The sequence below is a fragment of the Gadus morhua genome, chromosome 16 (genome assembly GCF_902167405.1).
Source record: "Gadus morhua chromosome 16, gadMor3.0, whole genome shotgun sequence".
Lineage (NCBI taxonomy): Eukaryota > Metazoa > Chordata > Actinopteri > Gadiformes > Gadidae > Gadus > Gadus morhua.
Window position 1 is genome coordinate 2,966,192 of NC_044063.1, and position 23,989 is coordinate 2,990,180.

The 23,989-nt window shown below is 44.4% G+C and overlaps 4 protein-coding genes across 9 annotated transcripts in view; 3 read left to right on the forward strand and 1 right to left on the reverse strand.

The window, feature by feature from the left end:
• LOC115560668 (vitellogenin-2) overlaps window positions 1–21,394 on the reverse strand; it is a 434,163-nt gene extending 412,769 nt beyond the window's left edge. The window contains exons 1-13 of one of the 5 annotated variants that reach the window (XM_030380126.1): window positions 20,865–21,383; window positions 20,548–20,646; window positions 11,967–12,044; window positions 11,833–11,865; window positions 11,600–11,623; window positions 11,411–11,460; window positions 11,241–11,293; window positions 10,861–11,087; window positions 9,013–9,161; window positions 6,255–6,380; window positions 5,958–6,093; window positions 5,785–5,877; window positions 4,656–5,374 (exon numbers count right to left, since the gene is read on the reverse strand). In XM_030380126.1, coding sequence (XP_030235986.1) covers window positions 5,097–5,374; window positions 5,785–5,877; window positions 5,958–6,093; window positions 6,255–6,380; window positions 9,013–9,161; window positions 10,861–11,087; window positions 11,241–11,293; window positions 11,411–11,460; window positions 11,600–11,623; window positions 11,833–11,865; window positions 11,967–12,044; window positions 20,548–20,646; window positions 20,865–21,216 — 1,698 coding nt within the window. In that variant the 5' untranslated portion in view covers window positions 21,217–21,383 and the 3' untranslated portion in view covers window positions 4,656–5,096. Of the gene's footprint in view, window positions 5,375–5,784; window positions 5,878–5,957; window positions 6,094–6,254; window positions 6,381–8,879; window positions 9,162–10,860; window positions 11,088–11,240; window positions 11,294–11,410; window positions 11,461–11,599; window positions 11,624–11,832; window positions 11,866–11,966; window positions 12,045–13,400; window positions 13,523–20,547; window positions 20,647–20,864 lie in introns of those variants that run through there. The other 4 variants (XM_030380124.1, XM_030380128.1, XM_030380127.1 and 1 more) reach the window with 4 other exon arrangements.
• The window catches only part of LOC115560655 (uncharacterized), a 553,265-nt gene that overhangs the window by 262,598 nt on the left and 266,678 nt on the right, over window positions 1–23,989 (forward strand). The window lies entirely within an intron of this gene.
• LOC115560657 (uncharacterized) overlaps window positions 1–23,989 on the forward strand; it is a 360,390-nt gene that overhangs the window by 49,134 nt on the left and 287,267 nt on the right. The window lies entirely within an intron of this gene.
• LOC115560696 (caspase-1) overlaps window positions 1–23,989 on the forward strand; it is an 87,276-nt gene that overhangs the window by 10,191 nt on the left and 53,096 nt on the right. The gene's annotated exons all lie outside the window — the stretch shown is intronic.

Here is a 23,989-nt window from a genome sequence, read left to right on the forward strand (position 1 = left end):
AATCCATGAAAAGTGAAGAGAAAAACCAGAGTAATACGGTTTCGATCAGGTCCGCTACCACCGGGGGCGGAGCTATGGAGTTCGACTCTCCAACGAGGGGCTTCTCTCGTCCGTTTCTTATTTGAAAAAAAAACGACGGGAGTGCCATACTTGCAGACAAAACCAACTCGTCAATTGGTTAGCCAATAGGAACCCCTCTAGTCCGGCGGGAGAGAAATACTGGCAGTCAAGTCCAACTCGCCAGTCGGAGATAGGAATTTTAACGATGCCGCTCAAAAGAACATGTCTATATTCTTAAGCTGTAGAAGGGGTCCCGGACTCCAACACAGAGTTGCCGTGTGAGCCCCTGGACCTGTCTAACATGTAGAAATGGACAAAGGGGCAGAGGGAAGACCAAGACGCAGCCGCGCAGATGTCTTCCACCGAAACGCCTCTGAGTAGAGCCGTCGAAGAGGCCACGCTCCGTGTGGAGTGAGCTTTACCGCCCAATGATGGCGCTAAGCCCTGTCGAGAATAGGCTAAGCAAACACCCTCACATACCCAGTGAGAAAACCGCTGCTTAGAGAGAGCGCGGCCCCTGCTAGCGTCGCTATATCACACAAACAACTGTTGTGTGGAGCGGAACGCGGCCGAGCGTTTCACGTACATAGCCAGCGCCCGCACCGGGCACATGAGATGCAACTCCGCCTCCACCTCACTAGAATATATATCTCTCGACCGGAAAGAACTATTAATGTTCTTAGAGAGGAACGCAGGATTAGGTCTGAGCAGCGCAAAGGAGCTGTCCTCGTTAAGCAACAAGCAGCTCGGGCTGACAGACAGAGCGAGACAACTCACAGACCCGCTTGGCAGAAACCAAAGCCAATAAGAGCGCAGTTTTAAAGGACAGGGCATCCAAAGGGGCCTGAGACAGAGCGTCGAAAGGGTCCCTGGACAACCCGCACAACACGGTGGGGAGATCCCAGCGTGGTGTAATCACGCGCGAAACAGGCCTAACACGTCTAGCCCCACGAAAGAACCTCTTGACCAGTGGATGGCTGAAGATCGGTCCACCATCACAGCCTGCATGGACCTTGATAGTGGAAAAGACCAAACTTTTTTCCAATAAATATTTGGAAATTCAGAGAAAGAGCACCACTTTGCCGCATAGAGGGAAGAAGTAGAAGGTGCACGAGCACTCTGGATAGTGTTGATAACTCGCCTCCCACTGAGTGAGAGAGGCACGTTCCTCCCCAATCCGTCAACGAGGCGTCCGTGAAGACCACTACGTAGGCGACACTCTGCCCAGGGTAACACCCCTGAGAAGGGCCCCAAGTTTCCCCAATATTCCAGGTCTGGTGACACCGAACGGGGTACGAGGAGCACCCTGAGCTTGTGTCGCACGGAGTCCAACCGTTGGCGAGCAAACCACAGCTGGAGTCTGCGCATAAAGAGCAGACCCAGGGCAACCACGGGATGGGCGGCTGCCATCAGTCCTAACAGGCGCATGGTGGACAGTGCGGTCACGTTTCTGCGAACGCGAAAGCGGGAGAGTACCAACAGGATGGAGTCTCGCAGCGTCATCGCCGTCACGGCGGCTGAGTCTAGGCAAAGTCCCAAGTAGACTATCTGCCGGCCGGGGAGCGGAAATCTCTTTTCCCAGTTGATGGCAAAACCCAGGAAGGAGAGATGGTTTATCACCGTCATGGTGTCCCTTCTCGCAGCTTCCTCTGAGTTGCTCAGAATAAGTAGGTCGTCGAGGCTTGAAGAGAACCCTCTTTCCCTGACGCCTGAGCGGTCCCAACGCCGTCTCCACACACTTTGAGAAGGTGCGCGGGGCTAGAGAGTAGCCGAATGGCAGGCACTGGTACTCGTACGTCACCCCCATAAAGGCGAAACAGCGAAACTACCTGTGCGCCTGCCGAACAGGGACATGAAAGTAAGCATCCTTGAGATCCAGGGATGTGAACCAGTCGCCCTCTCTCACAGATCGGAGCAGCGCTCTGATAGTGAGCATTCTGGATTTCCTCGCGGCAACAAATCTATTGCCGCGAGGAAAACACGCGAAGATCCAGAATAGGTCTCTTCTCCCCTGACGTCTTGGAAACCAGGAAGTAGCGGAAGTAAAATCCTAGGTGTGACTCCTGGGGGGGAACGGCAGTGATGGCCCCCTTCTGCAAGAGACAGGCCACCTCTGCTGCTAGAGCCGTGCTTGCCACTGGGTCGGCGCTTGAACTGTATGGGATGGCCCCATCTCAACGTGTTGTCCAACCACGATGTTAGAACGCACCGCTCTTGCCAACACGCATAGCGGTCGGAGAGAGGGCGAGCTGACAGCTGAGGATCGCTGTCCAAGAATTACCCGTATTCCTCGGCCCCTACCACCTCCACACAGTGTGTGAACCAAGGGGGGCATCCCATGAAAGGGAGGAGGCACAGCGAGCGTGGCAGATGTTACAGTCGCTGTACAAACAGCGAGCTGTCTAGACGCTGCACTCGTGCCCGCGCGTTGTCCGCTGGCTGTAACCACAGCACGCAGACCCGTCTTCTCACCTTCCACAGACTGAGGAAGGGAGGTAGAGGGGATAATGTGGGGAACTAGGAGACTGATACAAGCGTCCGTATCTACGGGCTCGTGTAATGAGTCTCCAGACCGCCCACAAAGCTCAAAGGGACGCCGCTTCTTAGAAGCAGGTGAACCAGAGGTTATGTAAACACGCCGTCCGGCCGCCGCCCTACAGCCACCCGGCTGAGGGGGGGAAAGAGGCAGCCTAGAGGAATTCCGCTTTTAGGGAGTATGTACTGCCGTTCGGTCGAACAGTCTTTTTTTTCTTTATTTGCGAAAGAAAAAGGGGGAGCAAGCTTACGGGACTTCTGGCTCCGCGGTACTGCTCTCCCAGGGTGCGGCGGCTGCTGCTGCTGCGGCATCGGGGTTGGGGTTGGAGGCGGCCCCCTGGAGCGTTGCGACGTCGTCCACCCCGATGTGGTCGTCGTCGCCGTCCTCGATGTCTGGAACTCCGGCCCTAAAGATGTCGATGGCCTCAGAGAGGTCCACCGACGGGGATAGACGGGCCAAATCAACCAATCAGATCAACGGAAGCCGCCGTGTTGTTTTTATGGTGTGTTCTTGTTCGTCTTCATGACTGTGTCATGAAATTGGTTAGCTACATTAGCCTCTTTAGCAAACCAGCCTGAAAACAAACAACACAACTTTACATTGCATTGCACATACAGCAAGACCATGCAATATATGAATTGGCGACCGGAATAAAGTAGCAATGCAATCAAGTGTGTAAAGTAAAATTAAGTCGGCCTAGCACTGGGTATGCACGCCAGGACTGTGGAGCAAAGTTATTCTTTTTTTTTTTTAAAGCTATTGAATTGTGTGTATTAAAATGTAAACACAATTGAATTAATAACATTGAAACATTTCAATGTTGTTAATTTTAAATTGTTTGTTTTAATTTTCGTATACAAAATGCAATGGCTTTTCAAATTCTAAATATTATGGGAGTGATTTGCTTCCACATGTGTGGGATCTCTTTAGCAAGTGTCTGCAGTGACCTCTCTTGGTCACACTGGGAAGTGTGCTATTTGCGCTGATATAATGGTTCTTCCTTTTTTTGGACGTATAAAAGGGTCCTGTAGGATTCATTAATGAACCAATCAAATTCAAATTGCTTTATCTGCATGCCGATATGCCATTCCAACCTAACTCTGACTCATAAGAGCTCTCTGACTCTATTCTTCAGATTGAAGAATGGCTGAATTGGGGCCAGGCTGGCGTCTGTCCGAGAACTACCGGTGGTTCTGTGAAGCCTGAATCCGTTGTTCTGATACCAACCTCTGAAAGAACCCCAGCGATGTACCGAAGGAACCAACCCACCGAATGAGGTACTCACACTGCAGCAGAAGAGGCCCTGGTCAGCTCTATGTCCTTTAGATGCTGTTCTCCAACTGTCCCCCGGATGTCCTCTGACTCTTCCCCTAAGTGGTAGGATCTTTGAAGCAAGGCCCTTGCTTCAAGGATCCTACCACTCCCATCTGAGATCGCTTCATTCCCTTCCCCTTCCTTCCTCATCTTCCCACCTGCACCTCATTCCCTCATCAGTCTCTCCCCATATATAGGCTACCATATATGTGTTAACTTCATTTGTTCCCTTGTTGGGTCATTACATGCACCTTTTTCATTCTAGGTTTCTAGCTGTTAATCTTCTCTGTGCCAGTTCATGGACCTATGGTCCGAGTTGTCCTTATTCTCATTCATTCCTTGAATTATAGAATTATGGAGTTTTATTGATGTGCTTGTACCAGTGCATGTCGGAGGAGCCCAAAAGTAGACACCTAGGAGGTTTGTAGTATTGACGTCCTTGGTCTGGAGGAGCCCCCTCCAGACCAAGGACGCAGGGTGGTGGTGGTTAAAATCTGGTTAATTGCAAAATGATGATAATGAACATGACAAGGGGGCTCTCCTGTCCTGCGGTGGTAGTTTGCGTGTTGATGGCTGGTTTAACCTGTTGCACATTGATTATTCAGTGATTCAATTGTTACTAAAGTGTATTGATATTAAATGTGTTGCATGTTGTTGCAACACATTGTTGCAACACATCGTGTATATATTATATACACGATGTTATCGTGTATATAATATGTCAAACAAATGAAGCAAGAAAGCATATGTTTGACCATTTTATTTTGCCCCGAACAGAGGTCTGACCATTCCTGGGTCAGGCTAATGTTATGGTGAACCCTGCAAGTTGGATTTTGGTCATATCCATGATAACATATAAAAAATATATAAAATATAAAAAAAAAAACTGATATGAAAATGTAAAAAATGCAACCTGAATAAAATTCAGTGGATTATCAAAAATGTATTCTTTCTTTGGCATAATGTCAACTTGTTTTACAAACTCCATGATCACAACAATACCAACATTATTATAATATAATGTAACAAAATTCTTATCTATACTTGGATATAGGAGGTAACTGAGGGGAACAGCTTAGTACACATGTAGTAGCCAGGAAGGAGGATCTATTCTGAACATGACAGCATCATTTACTTTTCCAGCTTGTCTTGTCAAAAAAAGTTGGCAGCGACAGTTTCTTTAAAATTACTTCAATGAAGGAGAAGAGATCAGGCCCAATGTGTTGCATAATTCAGGATCCCTCTCCTTCATACTATCAATCATTATCTGACTTGCTCTCTCCCCTTTCCCCATCACCATGTCGATCAGACAACGTGCTTGGTCTGCTTTGATCTTGTGGTTCATCACAGTGTCCTTGTCCTCAGTACTGAACACCTTCTGCTGCCAAAGGTCATCCAGGAGACCTTTGATAACTGAGATTGAAACTCTTTGCACATATTCAGAACGGATCCTTTGAAGCTTGCCTGGAATGAAAAGGCAATTATAAATTCAGATTCAGATTCAGATTCAGTTTTATTGGCCAGGTTTGCGAACAAACGAGGAATTACGTATAATGTATCAATAGATACTCTGAATACCTAATGACAGCGTGCAATCACGATAGTTGATTAATTCAACTTCTTTATTGGGGTAAATATAAAACCGTTTTTCACCCCCACTTGGTCACACACAACAACAAAAAGATTAATTGACGATGACCCTGATCGTACATTTAAATATTGTTCGTCCCTTGTGCATTGTTAAGATAAACACAGCTTACTTCCAATAGTTTATAGAATTGTGGCTTTGCGCTGATTCAATTTACGTAATTATCCTACTATCTGATTGGAAGACCAATGATCCAAAGAACACAGCATCACAAAGAAAAGTGTACCTTCCAGTCTGGTGTTTGCCACTTGGGTCTTCTTGAAAGGTAAAAACCTACGTCTTGGTTTTACAATCGGTTTCTTCTTGAATTTCAAATCCTCTAGAATTTGTCACAGAAAAGAGCATCAGAGTCTCACCATGCAAACCACAAAAACAATTCCAGTTGTGTCCATCGGTTACCTTCTCTGATTGTAGCAGACCACAAAGGCTCATCACAGTCAGAGTCCTTCAGAAACAATTCGAAAGGAGGAAGCTCACCGAAGCGTACTTCAAAAAATCCCTTAGACGCTAACAATTTATTAACAAATTCTAGTTTCTGTACACAGACACACACACACACACACACACACACACACAGACACACACACACAAAGTTAGATATTTATCAATTATCTTTCTGTTTGAATATTAAATGACAACTTTTCATTGCAGGTTAAGGCACATGTGAATGAGAATAAAAAGGTTCACAATACATACCGGGGGTTCAATTTGCCCTTTTGGCTTGCTTGTGAGGCAGTGGAACTTTTCTCCCAGCCTACAGGCGGCCGATTTGTACATCTTGATCAATATCTTATGAGAAGAGAGCACCTGTTCATCAATAGCCTGCACACACAGGAACAAGATGTGCATGAAAAAATTAGTAAGAGGATGGTACTTTTGTCTTTAACCCTGCGTTCACACCAAAAGATGCATTTGCTGCCCGAACGCGTTGCCGCTGAAGTTTTGCGTCAAAAGTTTTGCAGCGCGGCAAAGGTTTTGCGGCGCGTCAAAGGTTTTGCTGCGCCGCAAAACTTTTGCTGCGCCGCCAGGGACGTGCACAGGAATTTTGAGGGGCAGTTGCTCTGACCTGAAAAAAGGGAACCCCCCCCCCCCCCATGCAGCTCTTTAACCCTGTACTTTCTAGCATGGTCCTCTCATATATGGTGATCAGCCCTTAGGCCTACCTGCCCTATGTGCCTCCTCCTGGTCCACATTTTCTGAGTGTCTGGAGGCTTGTGGCTGCTCCTCATCTTAAATGTAATGTAATATGAAAAAAATTCCCATTAGTAGGCTAAAATATGAGTCTGATTAATTTATCAATTAGCCTACACAGTATAATTTTCACTAATTTTCACTATGCAAAGTCTCTGTCCCACCTGCTGTTTGGCTTTTTCGTAGCCAACCCTGTAGTGATGTGCTCCTCTTTGCTGCCTCCTTTAGTTGTCTCTCTCTCTCTCCTGAATCCTCCTCTTTTCACTGGGCATTTCGGCTTCACTTAACAATAACAAACAATACCCAAAATAGTGATAAGATTTAGGCATGAACCATTTTGAATGAAAGAATTCATGTGATGCATTACTTCCATCATTTATTCTTCTTGTTAAAACGAAATGTTAGAAACTAACTATCAGCAGACATGTAGCTTAGTTTGCCTACCAAAAAAAAAGTGTAGACTATAGTGATAACGGGCTGCTTGTCTGCAAGCTAGCTAGCTGTCTGATTATTTAGGCTAAACGTTACGTGGCAAACTGAGCCTGGATTTATGAGGATTGTAATTCATTTCATAAAACGTGATGATGATTGTTTGTTTGTTATACATCTCAAATTCACCTTTTCCGACAACATCAAGGCAGTCGTCTCACAGGTGCCGGTGTTCCGGTCGCGTGCAGTGCTGCAGCTACGTAAAGCAGCTTTCACACGCCACGCGGCAACTCGCCGCCTCCATTCATTTCAATGAGGGAAGGGCGGCAGAGGGGAGGCGGCAAAAGCGGCTGTTGCCGCGCGGCAGAGTTTGCCCTCCCCCTACTGACTTTCACTCTCAGTGCCCGAACGGAATTGAATGAGGCTACGTTTACTTTATTTAATGTTTCGAGTGGCGATTTTTTTTATCTAGGCCTACATGAAATTCTGCATCCATTAAATGATTAACATTTTATTTATTTTTTTTTCCTCGGAAGGGCAACGTGAGTCGAGGAGGGCATATGGGCAGTTGCCCAAGCAACCTGAGCAACCCCCCTGTGCACGTCCCTGTGCGCCGCAGTTTTGATGCGCGGCAAGTTTTTCCCGCGGTGCTTCTGAATTCATTCACAACCATGGCCGACATTACGTGCATTGCATGTCTTTACCTGTTGTGGAAGAGGGAGAGACGTCGGAATGCCCGTCGTTTATGGGTTCATGAGACCATTCGGAGCCGTACAGAGCTCGGTGAATTTCACCGTCTTCTGCAGGAGCTCCGTCTGGATGGCGAACGCTTCCAGCGCTATTTGAGGCTGACTCCAGCCCAGTTTGATGACCTGCTAGCTAGGATCGGTGCTAGGATCTCTCGGGTGGACATTTATACTTATATATATATATGTATTGGACACTTATAACTGGCCACGGTGGTGTTGAAGATCACCGGGTATGCGGAGACTGCAATTATTATCTTCTCCTCCATTTAAGTAACACTGATTGGCTGTTACGGCATGTCACTCAGTGGCAACGCCTCAGTGGCAACGCTGTTGAACGCTGATTGGCTGTCATCACGCGTTTGCTGCCGAAAAGTTGAAATATTTCAACTCGAGCAGCATTTGACGCACCGCAAAATACGCGAACGCGCCCGCCGCCCGTGCCCGGCAGCGGGCACGGGCATGCCGCGCTGCAAATCAGATTTTGACGCGCCGCAAATCAAATTTTGCTGCCCGTTTTCTCGGCAGCAACTGCTGCGGCAGCAAAGCAGCAACGCGTCTCTACATTCACTTTGAATGGGATTGTGACGCGCGTCAACTTTTTGCATCTTTTGGTGTGAACGCAGGGTTATAAATAACATTTATTATTATTATTATTATTATTATTATGTGAGGTGTGGGTTATTTTCAAGATAGCAGATCACAGAAACAGAAAGACAGATGCACCCTCAAGGATGTTACACTGAGTTACCTAGCCTAGCACAGTTTCACTTAGTGCCTTCTAGGCTAGCCTAGTCCAGCCTAGTCTCTCCCAGTTTAGCCTATAGCCAAGTTAGCCAAGTTTATCCCAGCTTGGTCTAGCACAGTTTAGCTCATTTTACCATAGCCCAGTTTAGTGTAGTCTGTCCGTTTATCCTGTTTATCAACACACAGGGACTCTCGTCCCATTACTGACTTGTTGGTCCGTTTTGCTTCATCACCTGGATCTCAGAGCCGTCGTTCGAGGCCAAAAACACGTGGAAGATCGATATCTTTTTTTTGGATTTGATCCGCTCCTTGTAAATCAGCACCAACGCGTGGTGCTTCACCTGCAGACTGCTCGGAATGATGAGACCCACAGGAGAAAGCGAGGACACGCGCCATTTAACATGGCTTGCCGTGAAGTCCACCGTCGACTCAATGTTGGCATGGCGATCCTTTACATGCAGAACACTGAAGCTCAGCTCATGCTCAGGTTCTGTGGAAAAGTTACATCACATTATATGAGCCCGTTGGGAAATTATAATCGCCAGTATATACATAGAATCATAAGTCTGGAGAAATACATGTTGTTACAAGTTGTTCTACAGATGATTTTCTAATCCAGATTACGTTTTAAAAATAAGCAGGGATCTTGCAAAATGGGAAAACAATGGGAAAACTAGACTGGGAGCCTTGTGATGGAACGCCCTCCCAAAGTTCCATGATAATAAATAAATATTAGAAAGATGTCATCACTTTGCCTATTTCGTATTTTTTTAACATTCAATTCAACCAAAACATTTTTCATTAAAAACTCCAAACCAAATATCGAGTATCAAAAGTTAATGCGAGCTGCATGAGTCAGCCCAATTTGAAAACTAAGAAATTACCAGAATGGTTGGTCAACAAAACACTGCCAAAGCTGCCATGCACACAGAGATTCATAGGGCCCTATTTTACGATCTGAAACGCAAGTGAGAAGCGCGAAACGGAACTAGCATTGTGGGCGGATCTCTGGCGCTGTTGCTATTATACCGGCGGATAAATGACTCTTGTGCCCGACGCAAATCTAAAATGAGTTGGTCTGAATACCCGTAGGTGTGTTTTGGGCGTAAGAACAATGAGAGTGCCATCTCCTATCGCCTTTAAGAGCCATGAGCACATTTTAACCTGACGAGTTGATATTTTGACAGTGTTTGCAGTCTCCGATGAGCCAGATGCATGACATAAGGGCACATTATGGCCAATTAGTATGGCCTAATTCATACATGGATACCGTTTTCTTCTACAACTTCAGAAATACTGAGTCGTCATGTACATTTTGGCAAAGAAAACTTAATACACATATGAAAAGCGGCCCTGTGGGTGTATTTAATGATATGCGGCAATACATGAACAAACATAGTTTCTTACCAGTATTTTATACATTATCGTCATCGACTTGTGTTCATAATATGCATGTGTCCCCCCGTTAACTTACATTGCCATTGCCACTGTATTATGCATTACGTGTTTAAACAGATGGGTGCACACACCCGCATTCATTCACTCTTTTAAACACTCACTCGCGGTAAAATGATGTTTTCTAACGATCAAATACTCATCAATCCTAAAAGCATTTACCCTAAAACAAGATTTTGTTTTGGAAGGCTGGGATATAGCCTACTTTGCTCCAGTTTATTATTGTTATTATTATTATTTTAACGCATGGCATAGCCTACTACAGTGTTCATTCATGCACCCCCAACGGATTTTTTTTTTTTCAACAATCATCATAATATTTAAATCAGGCAAATAATTTGTATGTTTTTGCTGTGTATAGCCTACTGGTGTGTAAGCTTATGTTGCAGTTCCAACCTGCTATGGTACGTCAAAATAGCAACACCAACTGCGCTATCCGCTAGTGCACTTAGACCAGGTATTTTTCGGTCAGTTGTGCAACTGCTTTATCGACCTGTAAGATAGCACCATGTATCATTTGTGCCTGAACACCCCTCTGCTTTTCGCCGACATCCCTCTCGGGGAGCAAGTTTAGTGGCGCAGGTTTGCTGCGGGGGGGAAATCGGCTTTGCGCTGGGTGCAAACTAGCAACGATGCATGCATCAGTGTAGAAAGTAAATTGCGCTGGGTGCAAAATACGGCCCTAATTCAGCTTATGAGTCCCCCCCAACCCAACAGTCACAGTGTGTTCTTACCAGCAAGGCACAGAGAGTGGGGGAAATGGATAAACTGGAGCACAGATGGATCCTTGTTGACCACATCCACATTCCAAATCGATCCAGCAGGTCTCCAGGAGTCTGGGAGGAACTCAGAGAATTGGAACCAGGACAGGACAGAGTAGCGGACCAGAGCCTGCTCCGACACTTCAAACACCAGACCTGTAGCCGAACACTCATAGGTCCCTTTGCCTTTCAGCTGTATCCTAACACACACACACACACACACACACACACACACACACACACACACACACACACACACACACACACACACACACACACACACATTAAAACAGAATCTGTTTATGGTTGTGAATATATTATTCTGATTATTCTGAGGACCGAATGTCACTCACTGGAAGCTCCACTTAGAAATCTTGCTTGGGGTAATCTTCTCATACTCAGAACTCTGTAAAAAAGAAAAAGCAGAAGCCAACAACAATAAAGATCAATACAACTTATTGGTTTAACTTTAAGGTAATTTATGTAATGTAAATGTGAAGGTATGTATTTTGTTTAAATTCACCTGCTGAGCTGTTTTACATTTTTCACAACGTGACTTGAAGTGCATCTCCTCTGTCAGGATAAATAATTAATTAATTAATTATTGTCAGTAACAAAACCGACAGCATGTCCAGTGTAAGACTAATGTGTACATTAAGCCCTCCAATAACAGTCGGCCTCATGATACACTGGCAGGCAGCATGCTGCTCACCTTCATCAACCTCAGCACTGGCAACTGGAAAAAAGACAAAGCAGAAGGGAGGGTGAGATGGAGGAATGGTAAATCTGCAACCAGACACAATTCTGCAGTTGGTAGTGATACGTTTTGTACAGAAGCATCCCTATGAACCTTATAGACACACACACAACAGAATGCAATACTTCTGTTGTCTGATCACCTCGTCATTGAGACTCAAAGCTCAATGGAAGAGTGTAACTGCTCACCCTTATTGTCTTCATCAAACTCAGCACTGGAGTCTGGCAAAAAGACAAAACAAGAAGGGAGGTTGAGAGGTAGTTAGGGGGAAGCCTGGAGGTATGTAGCGTGATAAAATAACCAGAAGAACCAGAACTCTTACCAGAATCAGAATCAGAATCAGAATCAGAAGTGACCTTCGGTTCTTGCCAGCGCACACTGGGTAACATGAGCGCAGTGGCTTTTGTGAGAAAGAGAGAGTAAGAGAAAGAGGGGACAGGTTTTGTCATGCACTACACAGCATTCCCTGTATCTGGTCATTGAGTGTGTGTGTGAGTGTGTAAGAAATGTTATACTCCAATAAACGATTGTTAACATGAAAACATTTAACAGTCTTTCTCTGGTCTGGTGCTGTAGCATGATCTTGGATCATGTATTTTGCTTCTACTTTATAGACATGTTACGTACATTTTTAGTTATTTTTACTCAGCAAAATACTGAAATTGAACAGCTGACTTCCTTTGGTTACTACTAATAAACATAATTTTTCAGTGTGATTTTTTTCAAAATTCCACAAATAACCCAACTGGACTCTCAACATGACCACAACTTGCAGAGTTTTCATGTCAATTTACATCGTAAGATGTATCATATCTTGTTAGTCACGTATCGTCTAATTTATCCAAATCGATTAATCAAGGAATCAGAATGTTTCGTTGGTGTATAATTATCTGAATAACCACATGTTTATAGATTTGATTGAAAGAGAGTTAAAGGAAACTAGGGATTTCTCAATCTGGAGCCTATTATCCGAGTATTTTGGGACTAATTAAATACGGCCAGCGTTACTTATCAACAGTTTATTGTGTGTTTGTGTGGTGTATCAACTCCCATTCGGCCTGGCTTTAAAGGCACTTTTTTAATCTATCAATCCCAACATCTATAAATGTATCTTCTTTTGCAGACAAATAATTTATTTAGAGTAGGCCTATAGTAGAAGACCTTCGTGGAGATTCTAAGAGCATTGCTGTGCTCGGTTCTACAACAGGTAGGGGTACCTCCCTTCCTAATGTAGACCATCTCTGTTGTGCAGAACAATATGCCGGAAACGTGAGTCCACTCGATACAGACAGACTAGGCCTACTGAACGCAGCCAGAATAGTCGACTTACATCACAAGTCAATAGGCCTATGGTTATTAATTATACATTGTATTTTAAATAGACCTATACACAACAAACCCCCTTTATAGTGTTGTGGAATTGGACAAGTCAGGAAACAGTTCAGTTTGAAAGTGAGTGAACTCCTGGTTCCACAGACAGTTAAGAGATAAACATCAACTACTTGAGTCACACCAGGAGTCAACAGAACACAAGGACACTGGATCTGAACTCAGTCCACATTTAGTAATGTTACAATAGTACGGACCGGACTCTACATTAGCCTAGGCCCTACAACTAAACCCTGCACACCGCACTGATCGATCGCATACTTCTAAAAAACGATGCGCATATCACGTCATAAAGTAGCCTTATAAAAGGTAGGCTACACCACAATGTTACAAAGTCCAATGGTAGTTGGAGATAAACTCGGCTTACCTTCCATGGTTTCCAGTAAACGTAGGCTACGTGACTATTTCAGATGCGATATCTACTTTCGTTTTCACCCCTACTTCCGCTGTGTTTCAGGCTTTCCATCAGTAGGCCTACCGGTTTCTTTTCCATGACTTTATTTGTGCACAACGGGTTCATAATAAAAGGCGTGATAAAACTATAGGTAAGATATGACCTTCTATGCCTGACAACGCCACATCCAATTTGAACCCGTTTACTTCACCCAAGTGGGAACCCGTTTACTTCACCCAAGTGGGTGCTACATATTGGTGGTGGTTAGTGAGGTCCCCCCTTCACTTTAGGCGTCTTTGAGTGTTATTAATTATTATTCTTCTTCATGTTTAACCTCTGTTTTCCTTTTATTCCTAGTCTGTTTTACATAGTTTTGAATGATGACTATATGCTCTGTAAGGTGACCTTGGGTGTTTTGAAAGGCGCCTCTAAATTAAATGTATTATTATTATTATTATTATTATTATTACTTCAAGGGCTCTAAAGTCAAGGGCCGGTGCCAGTGCCCCCATAAAACTGAGCTCGTACCCTCCAGTGGCCCCCCTTCCAAACGTTTTTTTTTTTTTTACCTCCGTCCGGACGGGGTCGATTGCTTGTGAATGTGTGGCACTGACGCAGAAGGTGGAACTTGTATTTTATAATATATCATACTGAGTGGTTTGATGTCAGTGAAGGAAACCCAAAATGTTGTGATATTGTCAGTTGCTTTAGCCAATGAAACATTTCAAACGTATAATATTGACAATTGCTGTAACTGAAGGTAACCCTTAATACTATGCTACTGAAATAAATGCTGTAACGGGAAAAAGACAATTATTGTATATTGTGTGTGGAGTTCAATTCCTCCACTGAAAAGGGTGGAAAGTACTTACAACTCTCTGAGTTAGCGATCTATCTCTTCTCTACTTGTTGTGTTGCGCGAATGCTGCTGAGGGAGTTAGCATATTTGATTGATTCGCTGAATTGTCCAATCATGTGGTGATAACAAAAAAGAAAAGCAATACCATTGGCCTGGGGCGCACACTGGTGCGACCCGAGGGCGAATTTTCTTGCGCCAATGAAAAGCTGTCTCTGCTTGATAGACAGCAAAAAGTTAGCGAGCTTTCATTGACTTCAACGCGGCCGGCGCCCCTGACTTGGAGGAGGGCTTTATTTCGAATGACCAATATCTAGCCTAGCCCAAATCATTGACGTTCAGACACATTTAAAGGTTGTATAGGTGATTTGCTTTTTTGGCCATTTTTGCAAAATTACTTGAAATCCTTATCATAACCCGCTTACAGCCACTGAGTTAGAAGTACTGACATGAAAATTAAACAAGTCAATCATCTGTGGAACGGGCAGGGCTCGAAAAACTCCAGCCAATCATTTCCATTGCCACCGAGTTGCATTGGACAGTAAGTACGTCAATCAAACGGTCGTACTGCACTCCCCCTCCCCCGCGCCCCGCGTGCGACCCCTTCGTGCAGTACTCGTGACCCAGAGCTCGTGACCCAGAGCAAGCTCCTGTTTGTTGTTATCCTGCGGTAGCTACTGGAACTAGTTAATCCACATTTGGACCTAGCAGTAGAAGACAATTTCCATGGCAGACAAGACGCCACCATCCCCACCACCACCACCACCACCAGCAAAGAGAAGGAAAACTCTTTTTCAGAGAGTAATTGATAATAAAAACGCTGAAAGAGAAAAACTGAAATCAAGAATAATCCTAGGCGCTGCTTTCGAACGTTGGCGGCAACTGAAGGACGAGAAGGGTCTAAAAACCGATGCTTGTGTGGCGGTTGACCTAGTTTCAAAGTGTATACCGTTTATACTCGGTAATACCGGTGTGGAGACGAGTGTATTACTCGGTGTGAAAATGTCCACACCGCGGCCACCCTAGTGAAAACCAGGACTTCCAATACAATTATATGAAACAAACATACATTTTCTAAAAATAGTAATGAGTTATGTGACCGTTTAATGTTTATAACATCTGGTCCAACCATTGCAGCGAGAACGTATTCTCAGCAGGGGGTGCTGGGAAAAAAAAAAAACTCAGCCTGCACTAGACTCGCAACTCGTTACATTGATAAAAAAAGATGTATAGCAGCGCAGCTCAATTACACCAGTGCATGCGCGGACAGTTGAAAATCGATCGTTCACATCCAGCTGCTCACAGAACAAGTTTAGCGCACCACCGCTACCCTCACACTTTTTCATATAACCTTTTTTCAGCACTAGGTCATATGAGCATTAAATAAATGCTGCGTCTCAAAATGCCTTGGACAGCAGCGAGGATGACTCGCTTTGCCACGGGCCGAAACAGTTCGGAGCGACCACAGCCAGAGCGAACACAGCGGGGCAGAGGAGTGTCAGGAATAGTCTTTGGTGTACACATCAGTACGGCCTATTTGCACTACTGTTTAGTGGCAATGCAGTGTTTTATTCGATGCCTTTTTATTTTCGTATATTATTTCAATGAATACAATTTATTTATTCATAAAAAACGGATCTGGTCTTCAAATCTTTTTTCCAAATATAGGTCGTCTTACAATGGGGTTTGTGTTTATATTCGGACCAATACAGTACAGCGGGCGCTCACATGACGTTAAGCATTTCCTGGTGCATAATGTGACGCTTCAGAACCTAAAATCCCGTTTCTCCCCGTTGACACGACAACACATAACCGGCGTTTTCAGAAATCTCCACTTTGGCCGGAGTTTTTAGAAATGATCGTTTTCTGTGATAAGACAGGGCCTCGGACAGGGGGTGTTGCAGCACCCCCAGCACTCCTACTTCCCGCGGTACTGGGTGCAACTTACAGCTGAATGTAGTGCCATGTTGTTAAACGAAAACCTACTCTAGCCTGGCTCGCTCTCGCGCATCTCTGTTCGCGCTCGTGCATGATTGCGCGTCCAGGTACTTGGAATGGGTGGAGTCAGAGTCAGCGTTGAAGGAGAGGGGGTAGGACCATTTGAGTTGTGTATTTTCAAAATCTGCTGGCGTTTCGCAAATCACCTACCCAACCTTTAAATGGTTCCTGGCAGTGACAAGTGTCTCACACAATTAAACGAGGATAAACGCTATGTATTTATTTCGTATTGATAATAGTTGATTAATAGTTGGCAGATATATTCAAGTGAATATTTCACGGAGGGGCGACGTCCTAGCGCCCTCTATTGACCCACAGCCACTGCCAAAATCTTGTATTGTTCGTGATAGTTCTTAGGTATTGGGAGATTTATTTGTTGTGTAACTGCGCCCTCTATTGGATAGTGGTGGATATACGCTGGATTTTCCCGCTCCTTTCTTGCATTCCACTGGATTCAGAGAGGTACGTGTCCACAGCAGAGGTATGTGAACTTGAAATATACCTGTTCTAACTTTAATTTGAGTATATATGGTAACTTGTAAATGTATTTCAAGATGAGTGAACTTAAATTTAGTCATGTTTTGTCGAGAATATTTATGTTTTGTGAGCTTAGATTGTTAGCTAACCTCGTGGTTTACGCTCGCCATTCTATCTTCGTGTAGTATAGCCGAAATATTTCAGTTGTCCTTTTTCTTATGTTAGGCTGGTTCATTCCGTGAAGATAGAGTACTGAATCTTTGCTCTCGTTGAACTTGTACAGGTATGTAGCCTACTCCCAATACCAGGTTTAGAATGTGTTAATTAAAACGTTTTCTTGTATTTTATTTCCAAATTTTGAAATACTATTAGTGCTCGTTTTGCATTCCACTGGATTGAGAGAGGCTGGTTCATTCCGTGAAGATAGAGTCCTGAATCTTTTCTCTCATTGAACTTACAGCCTACAGAATAAATTGCCATAAAAGAACGTCAGCGTCCTATCTTCAGTGCACTGGAACGCAACGCAGTAGTCGGCGATATGCAGACCGCGCCGGCTACATTGGTGCCGTGACCCGGATCTCATCGCTTCAGATCATCGCCAGGGTTATCGCCGGAGGTTGCAGTAACGAGTAGGAACCTCTTCGGGACGTTGACAAGTACTTGGTCTACTGTTATTTAATGTGTAAATTGTAATTCTTAATTGCCTCTATCTCACCTAGTATAATTTTACATTGTGTTTTTCTTTTGCTTTCTCGATATTTGCGTTTGTTCCTTATTCATATATTATTACCATAGTCTAACACATGACAACCTTTGCAAAAATGACTGATGGTAAGGATGTGCAGAAACCTCTTAATCGTGGGGACGCTGTGCTGTTAAGCCTAGGTAGGGGTAGGCTTATGAGTAGGGTGGAGTGCACGCCGGTTAAAGGGGCTGGTGCACTAGGCAAGCCTGTACTCTCTTCCACACACTTACACACTGATGCACATTCCCCCGCACCGCATATGCGTAGATTAGGGGATGCTTCAGACATTGGTAGTGGTGTTAGTCCAGTGGGCCGTCCTGTATTCTCATACCCTCACACGCATACAGATGAACATTCTCCACGTCAGCCAGTGTCTAGTCCAGAGGCGAGTTCCTCAGACCTAGGGAACCTCATTACACAATTAGCATACGAGATAGGGGAGAACATTGCTAGCCAACTTAACGGATCTATGGGTAGCGCAGATAGTCAGAAAACTCCCACATCTAGTCTGAATTTAGGACTAGGGATCATGCACCGATCCGCTTTTTTCACCTCCGATACCGATACCGATATCTGAGGTTTAGTATCGGCCGATACCGATCCGATACCGATATAGAAAAACAGCGCGAAATGATGGCTACAAACTGTAAGTTTCCTTTAGGGGAAAAGACTGGGATCATGAGACTTGACTTAAACATTTCCTATTTAAAAAAAACAAAACAAATAAACAGATGTAAATTAACTGAATTACTTATTTATTAAATAATTATGCACCAGTAAAACAATTCTAATCATAAATATATATTGTGACTGGTTCAGTCAGTGCAAACAGATTCAAAATACAATGTAAAACAAAATAAATAATATAATAATAATAATTTATATAGTTTAGTGCAAATAAACAAAAGCATCTGAACAAAACAATAGCTTCTCTAGCTTGGTAAAAAAAAAAAACAGCTTCTCTAGCTTGGTAAACATTAAAAAAAAAAACAGAGGTAGGCCTGGTAAACAAAACAATAGCTTCTCTAGCTTGGTAAAACAAATACAAAAAAACAGAGGTAGTCTTGGTAAACAGAGGTAGGCTTGGTAAACAAAACAATAGCTTCTCTAGCTTGGTAAAAAAACAAAAAAAAAACAGGTAGTCTTGGTATACAAAACAATAGCTTTTCTAGCTTGGTAAAAAAAAACAATAGCTTATCTTTATAACGTTTAGTGCAAAAGCATCAACAATAGCTTCTCTAGCTTGTTAAAAAAAAAAATTGAGGTATCAGTGTCAGTGACCTGCTCAAGCTGATTTCTCAAGCTTCTCAAGCTCAGGCTTAAGCATCACTGGCAGGTTCTTGCTTAGGAAAGCAAGCATTTCTGCTCTCTCTGCTGTGAGTCTGTTTCGCTTCTCGTCCATGATGGTGGAGACTGTGCTGAAAAGCCTTTCACTTTCAACGCTAGTGCAGGGTGCACTGAGGTATTTTAAGGCAGCAGCAGCAAGGCCAGGAAAGCGCTGGCGGTTGACTCCCCAGTATTTGTATGGGTCATCTGTGATAGGAATTGTTTCCTCTGTAAAATATCCATGCAATTGTACAGCAGTACTAGAGCTGCTTGCTGCACCAGGACCTTTTTCTCGCTCTCCCTGAATTTTGTCAAATTCTTTCATGAAGAAGCTGCTGCTGCTGCTTGGAGTTGCTGCTCCCGCTGTTTCCACTCGGGGGGCCTTTCCTGGTGGCTCCAAAGCCGTTGATGCTCCATCAGCAGTGGTGGTCCTCACATCTTCAGGCATGCAAACTAGTCACCTTTCGGCGAAATTCGCCGTTTTGAAGACAAAATTGACCACTTGTGTGATTCGTGGAAATCCGTTGAGAAAACATTTTGGGGGGGGGGGGGGGGTCCTTGTAGCGCCTGCTAATACATTCTCAATGGAGAGGCGAGCGGACAGAGAGAAGGCGCAGCATTCTGTCAGGCGGCACGACAAGTGGGCGCACTCCCGTGGAACTGTCGCTTCCGTGCTCGTCGAACGCATGCGCGCGCTCTTGAAGCCGCGTGGCCAACCGACAGCGCGAGCGGAAAGTCGCCTACCCTCTGAAACGGCCAAGCATGAGCCCAGCGGAGCCTTTAAATGCCTCGTTTCCACCGAGCGTTTCCACCGCCGACAGTACCCTCATGGTAGGCCGGATGTCGATCGCCGCGGCAGCTACGTAAACATCCCGAAGGTGAACGACGAGAACTGATTCCCAAAACAAACATAACAAAAATATGGTCACGTAAATAAAATATACAAACGAACAGAGCTTCGTCTCCCCGCGACCTTATATTATCTAAAACGTTCTCATCAATTCAGCCAATGGGAGTGAAGGGTAAACAAATGATAAGGCACCACCACACAAGTTAAGTAACGATCGCTGTAGGCTTCAATATCATGCAAGCACTTTGTTTTCTTTTTGTTTTGTTCTACATCACAATTGCATGCTTTAATAAAGTATTGTCTTCTTTAATAGGTCCATGCTCCACCTCCTTGTTCGCCCAAGCTAACGTTTTACGCGACACGTCCATTGTCCAGAATAATACCTCGCGGTTTGTTTTTATCCCCATGTCACGCCCACTTTTGGCAGTGGAAACGCGAACCGTGCCGCAACTTTGCGAACCGAACGCACCCTCAGGTGGAAACGCGCCGAAAGATAATTTTTCAGCGGGGTCACCAGTTGTGTTGATACATACTAGTCGATATAGGTGAGAGAAGTGGGCCCTTGAGACACTGGTCCAGGCCAAGAAGAAAAATAAATAATGGCATACTCCTATTGCCCTGTCCTCCCACCTCTTTTTATTCTTCTCAATATTCTTTCTTAATTTTGTAATAAGTTATGTACCTATTGGGGCTGCCCTTGCACATTATAAATTAATGCTTTGTTCGTAATTGTGCGCAGTCCTGTAATTTTTTTTTAGCTTGTGACTAACCCTAATACAATAAAAAATTTAAAAGAAAACTCCCCGGAGTATAAACCTGCAACCCTATAGTGGGTCTGTGTTTTTCTCAACTCACGCATCATTCTCACCTTTTTCACCCCGAGCCAGTTTGCATGCCTGCATCTTCCTCCAGCTCCTTAGCCAGTGCATCTTTCCACCGCTTGGCAGAGTCTGCACTGGTGAAAAATCTGAAAAAATAAAGCATGTTGGGTTCAGTTATAAATTGAACAAACTACTACTACTTCTTGAAATGAAAAGAAAAAAGCAGCTATCCTTACTTTAAATATGTTATTACTGTATGTAACATCTATAATGTCTGTATAATATTTAATATTTATATGTTCTAGTAAAGTCAAATAATCTTTCTCACAGAGTGAAATAATTTACAAAAAGTTTACAGTCTCACCTGTCCTTGTATCTTGGGTCCAGCAGTTTGGAAGTACATACAGAGGTTCGTCTTCCACGGTGCTAAAGCGCTTGTCAACAGCTTCTAAGAGCGTCCTTTTCATGGTTTTAATCCCAGAGTCAGCCTCGGTTTCCATGGAGAGGACACGTTTCAGAACGGTGACACTTGGGATAACATCAGCAGTGGAGGATGTGGCTGAGCTCACCTTCCTTGTTAACTCCTCAAACGGTTCTAGACAGTTCATTGTTTTTTCAAGCAAGGCCCACTGGTTTGCCGTGAGTGTTGAGGGCAGGTCATGGTTAGCAGTATAAGCAGACAGTGCTCGTTTCTGTTCCACCAGACTCGCGATCATAAAGTAGGTGGTATTCCACCTGGTTTTGACGTCCTGCTGCAGGCGTTTTTGCTTGAAGATTCATCTCAAGCTGGATATCTTGCAGCCGTGAATAAGCAAGCGGGGAATGTTTAAAGTGTCCAACAATCTGTCTCCCACTTGCAACGGCATCACTCACAGCGCGCTGTGATAGCAGTCCCTCGATGACAACGAGATGCAGTGTATGTGCAACGCAGCCTAAACTACGCACCTTCATGTTGTCCATCGCCTTTCGCATGTTGCTTGCGTTGTCCCTCAGAATGACATGGACTTTATCTAAAGGAATTTGCCACTTGTCAAGCATTTCTTTTAGGGTAGCGGCAATCGCGTCACTGGTGTGCGAACTGCGAAAGTTCTTTGCATTTAGCATTGCACTGTGTGGCACGAAACTCTCATCCAGCCAGTGTGCAGTTAAACTCAAAAGTGACACGGGGGAAACGTCAGAGCTCCAGATATCTGTCGTGAAACTCAGAGCTTTGACGTCTTTTACCATCTCCAATATGTGTTTGCACACTTTACCATGCAGTTCAGGTAGAGCCGTCTCGGACAAATATTTTCGGCTTACCATGTTATACCGTGGCTACAGGTGGCTAATTAGCAGTCGAAATCCTTGGTCTCCAACAACCGACAGCGGTTGCCCATCCATAACAATGAAGTTTAAAATGCTATCTGTGATTCTGGATGCCTGCACACTATTCATGGGAAACTTTTCTCCTCTTTCCTTCATTTCCTTTAAGGTTAGCTGCTTCATGCCGCCTCCTTTTTGACTATTCTGTTCCACGAACTCAGAGTGCTCTTTCACGTGAAATTTTTGGAGGTGCTTTATAAGGTTTGTGGTATTAAAGCTAGAAGGTTTAGTACCACCCCTCGGGACATTTACTTTGCATATGTTGCATGTAGCCGTGGAGCTTGCTGGCTTAGGTAAAGTGAAATAGCTCCAGATAGCAGATCTTTTTGCTCGCTCCATTTTGCAATCACTGTAGGCTCCGCACGGCGTGTTGCTTGTTTATGACGTCACTCACAGCGCACTGAATAGATCAGCCAATAGATAGATAGATACACTTTTATTAATCCCGTGAGAACATTTTCGTGGGAAATTCAATTATCAAAGCAGCAAGGTAGTAGGAATAGGATTCAAGTATGTACATAAACGTAAAAAAAAAATATATATATATATTTTTTTAAAATATGGATCGGCCCATTTGTCACCGATACCCGATCTAGAAATGATTTAGGACATTGACGGTCGGACTTGAACATGACTGGAGTAACGTTAGTTATGAAGACAGATGTCAAAGAGCCACCGTACACCGTACTAGACAGACACACAGTGCATGAGTGGGAAGAAATGATGAGCGTCTACCTGAATAAGCGGGGTGTCCCCCCACAAGAGTGCTCCATGGTGATAATGTCAAGACTAATGGGAAAGGCCAGAGACATTGTTAAAGGTACCCTGCACAGCATGCCATCGCTGTGGCCAGCTGAACACTCCAAGCTTGTCTTTGATATCCTGAAACAACATTTCAGTGAGGTAACCTACTCCTCAATGCCTCCAGCAGATTTTTATAACACACTTCCTCTGGCTGGAGAGAGTCCCGTGGACTACTGGATACGCTTGAATAGGGTTCTGGATGTCGCAGATGTCTGTCTGAGAAGGCAGGGACGAAACGTTGAGGACCCCTCTCATGAGGTCACGATGACGCTGGTGAAACACAGTCCTGACCCCGCTCCTGCAAGTGACCTAAAGTGCAAAATATCAGAGAAGTGGACAGCAAATGAGATTCAGGAACACCTCATCGAACATCAGCGAGAGGCCAGAACAATGTCTCAAGCCAAATCTTGCCGGCCAAAGAACGTCGGTGCACATCCTCAGACTTCAGCAATAGACACAGTCCCTGCTAATAACACCACCGACCTTATCTGCTACCCGACGTCAATGGGGCCCTCGTCCTCTTCTCAGGCCGAGGGTGTCTGCGTCCAGTCTCTCATCGGCTTGTTGAACCGTGTGCTGGAGCAGAAGGCCCTGACAGCAGCAGTCGCGCCACCCAGCAGGGGGCCAGTAGCCATTGTTCAGAGTAGATGCAGAATAGGGCGATATGGACCAAAACTCATATCTCGATATTTTTTGTTCGAATGGCGATATACGATATTATAACGATATTTTGAACAAAACGGGTAAAGTGTGTAGTTTTAACTCCACGCCACAAGTATTCATTATCAACCATATATTTAGGTTTATTTTATTTTTTTGCTCAACGAAGCACAGCTGTGCTTTAAAAACAGATATGTTAATGAAAATGTACAGAACGCCGGTCATTGTCGGGAAAATAAGCCCAGACAGCGCGAACAGGGTGCCCTGAAGGGGCTTATTTTCGATAATGACTGGCGACGTTCTATACATTATCCTCCATATTACACGGCTACCTGCCCAAACGAAAGAAATTACTTCATGGTGTGTCTTTTTACAATTTATTTGTAACCAGCATTCGTAGTGTTGATCAGCAGAGAAATAGTCCGCCAAAGACGTTGACGTCGCTTAGCAACCAAAGACCCTGGGGTCGACAAGCAGCCTCTTCTCTAATTTGAATGATTTTAGCTTGTGTGTGCCCGTGCCCTCGATAAATCATACAACAAGCTAAAATCATTCAAATTAATGTGCTTTATTTTTATCGCGCATTATTGGAGCACCTACTAGTCTCTTGTGCTCCACCTCTGACTACGAGATTGTTAGTGTTAGACCTTTCCTGCTGTCGGC